A 2,901-nucleotide genomic window follows, 5' to 3' on the forward strand; every position below is an offset into this window, starting at 1 on the left:
TATATATATATGTATGACTTCATGTTTGACCTTTTCAAGACTCAACGTTGAATTTTAATGGCAACCATGACTGTTGTGATAAAGTAGCTGAGAAATGTGCTTTATCATAGCACAAAATGACATGTGAATTTGATCTGATTCTAAAAATGGGAGAAATTACCCATGATAACATTTAGTCAGCCATTTGATAATCTTATACTGAGTGATGCACAAAGTCCCACATTCACTTATGTATATACTACAAGCACATATTTACCTACCGTAAAGCTTAACATATTGGCTGCTTAACAAGCCAACCACCTTCAAATTGCCCTTTGGGGATAAAAATCTCTGAAATGTTATTTGGTTGTTTCATCGGCTGCCTCTCTGTATTCCGCAGACCGACCAATCGCGTGCTCTGATCTAATCCCTGGGAGGAAAGATTCTAGTCTGTTGCCACGGATGCTGGGGGGTCATGAGGTCAAGTATGGCTAATTTATTCACTCAGTCAGATTTCCTCTGGCTCGTGGATGGCAGATGGAGAGGTCTGATATGATATCACCCATCTGAATCACCCAAGGGAGAAGAGGGAGGCAGAGATGGGGAAGAGAGGGAGAGATGGAGGGATGAGAGGAGAAAAGATTGACAGGAAGATATGTAAAAAGAAAGGAAGGAGAGATAATAAAAATTGGGGAATTAAAAGTGGTTAGACAGACAGATAGGAGAGATGGTAGCATATCCTTCAAGAGTGTGGAATGTGTTCTGTGCACTGAATGTCGAGCTGAACATTGAGCCACATAGCCTTTTATCAGATGTGTGGGTGTGGGTGAAGTGTGGATGTGTGTGTCTGTGTCCTTATCTTAAGACAAGTGGTTCTGGTCCAGTAAGATCCTGGGAGATGGTAGGAATAAGCGGCTTAGACCAACATCTGAGATGGAGGAGGGAGGGAGGAGAGATAGTGCAAGGGAGATGAAAGAAGGAGATGAGGATGGAGTGAAGAGGAAGAGGCGGTGGAGATGGACAGATTAAGAGGATGGAGGACAGGGAGGGGGCATTTGGAAGGAGATGAGATGTGGTGGTGGGGTGGCTGTAGAGAACAGGATGGAAGGATGTGATGTAGAAATAGTTTGGAGAAGTTTTTTAAAGCGCAGCAGGGGAGGGGGAGTTTGGGTCTGAAATAGTTCTCAGCTTTTTGTCAAAGGGCAGGGCTTTACAAGTCTTGATCAACAATGTCAACTTGAGGACACATTTTCCCAGGAGATTTTGAAGTTGTGGCTTCAACGACAGTGTCTGCCTAAGAACACAGTGTCTCTAAAGGCTTTGACGTCAAACCTTGGTTTCCAGTGGCTCCTTTATTAAAATTTTCCACTCAGCTCCCCTCCTTTCCACTACATACAGATTGAGGGCAAGGCAGTGATCTTTGACTTTTAAAAAAGAAGCTCGCTTTGGCTCTGAAAGTACCTATCATTAAGTAAAGATGAGGAGATAAATGGGAAATGATATTAGGGCACTATGGATATTAAGACACAAATGGTTGATTTTAAGGTATTTTATGTGCAAAACTAGACTTTTTTCATGGTTGTCCAAAATAGCAAAATTGAATATTTGTCAATGTACAGGTATCATCTGACTGCAAGTCTTTTAAATAACTGATGTGTCTTTTCCCATGACATTTCAACAGTTGTAACTGATTTAAGGCGGGGGGGGGGGGGGTTGAGAGGTTCTGTGGTTAACTTGGCAGAACAGGTGGGACAACAACTTGAGTTGCAATAACACAATGTTTTCAAAGTCGTTTCCCTTGCTCTTATAATATATTGGTGATCTGGACAAAGCCAAGAACTATAAATTAAACCTTAAAACTCTGAAACTGAAATGAAATCTAATGCTTGTGTTTTTCATCCCTTCAGTTTGGTGACCACATGAAGACGAGGAACCAGCTTTGATGACCTACGGATCTCCACCCTCACAGGACCTTTTGGCTTCCACAGCATCTCCAACAAACTGTCCAAGAGGGAAGCGTACTGCTTTTTTCCCAGAAGGAAAACATAACCTTAAAAAGTTATTGCATTTACAACAAGAACAACAACTGGCCCAAACTGTCTGTGAAAGAGTGACCAGTGCAACCGGGCATACCTGGCACAGAATGATCTGGACTTAAGTGATTGTGACTGGGGACAAATGAACTCATTTTAACTTCACTGAAAAGAAATGAACTGAATTCTAGCTATCCTGAATTGATGTTGCCTGACACTCCTTAATTTCTACAAGAATATTCTCTTTCCATTCAACGGGCTCGTTTCTGAGCCCCCAGTTTGAAAAACCAGAACCCGTCACTTCCTTGACCCTTTTCAAGGGTCTTGGACATTGACTTCAATCACACTAAGGAGGAAACATCTCCTCCTCTTCCTCCTAAAATCCTCACAACCTCTTTCTTCCATCCAGACATGGACCTCCACAGGGCGGCCTTTAAGATGGAGAGCTCCTCCTACCTGCCCAATCCCCTGGCCTCCCCCGCCTTAATGGTCCTGGCCTCCACTGCTGAAGCTTCTCGTGATGCCTCCATCCCCTGCCAGCAACCACGTCCATTTGGTGTCCCAGTTTCTGTGGAGAAAGATGTCCATTTGCCATTTAACAATGGCTCTTACACTTTTGCGTCAATGTACCACCGCCAAGGTGCAGTCCCACCAGGATTCCCCAACAGGGACTTTCCTCCATCCCTCCTTCACCTCCATCATCAGTTTGCCCCTCCAAACCTGGACTGCTCACCAATCAGCATGCTGAATCACAGTGGTGTTGGTGCCTTCAGGCCTTTTGCCTCACCTCCAGAAGATCGGGATGGGGCTCCAGGCGGGTATCAGTCTGCTTTCACCCCAGCCAAGCGCCTCAAAGGCTGCCTGGATGCAGAGGCTTCACCCCACCTGC

General features: G+C 44.5%; 1 protein-coding gene across 1 annotated transcript in view; it reads left to right on the top strand.

Moving 5' to 3' along the window:
* The window catches only part of rnf220a (ring finger protein 220a), a 188,729-nt gene that overhangs the window by 10,925 nt on the left and 174,903 nt on the right, over positions 1-2,901 (top strand). Inside the window, 2 exon segments of the mRNA XM_020604525.1 lie at positions 1,887-2,898; position 2,901. The exon segment at position 2,901 is cut by the window's right edge and continues 167 nt beyond it. Of these exon segments, the coding sequence (XP_020460181.1) occupies positions 2,424-2,898; position 2,901 (476 nt within the window). The 5' untranslated portion in view covers positions 1,887-2,423.

Source organism: Monopterus albus, unplaced genomic scaffold (genome assembly GCF_001952655.1).
Source record: "Monopterus albus unplaced genomic scaffold, M_albus_1.0 scaffold66.1, whole genome shotgun sequence".
Classification (NCBI taxonomy): Eukaryota; Metazoa; Chordata; class Actinopteri; order Synbranchiformes; family Synbranchidae; genus Monopterus; species Monopterus albus.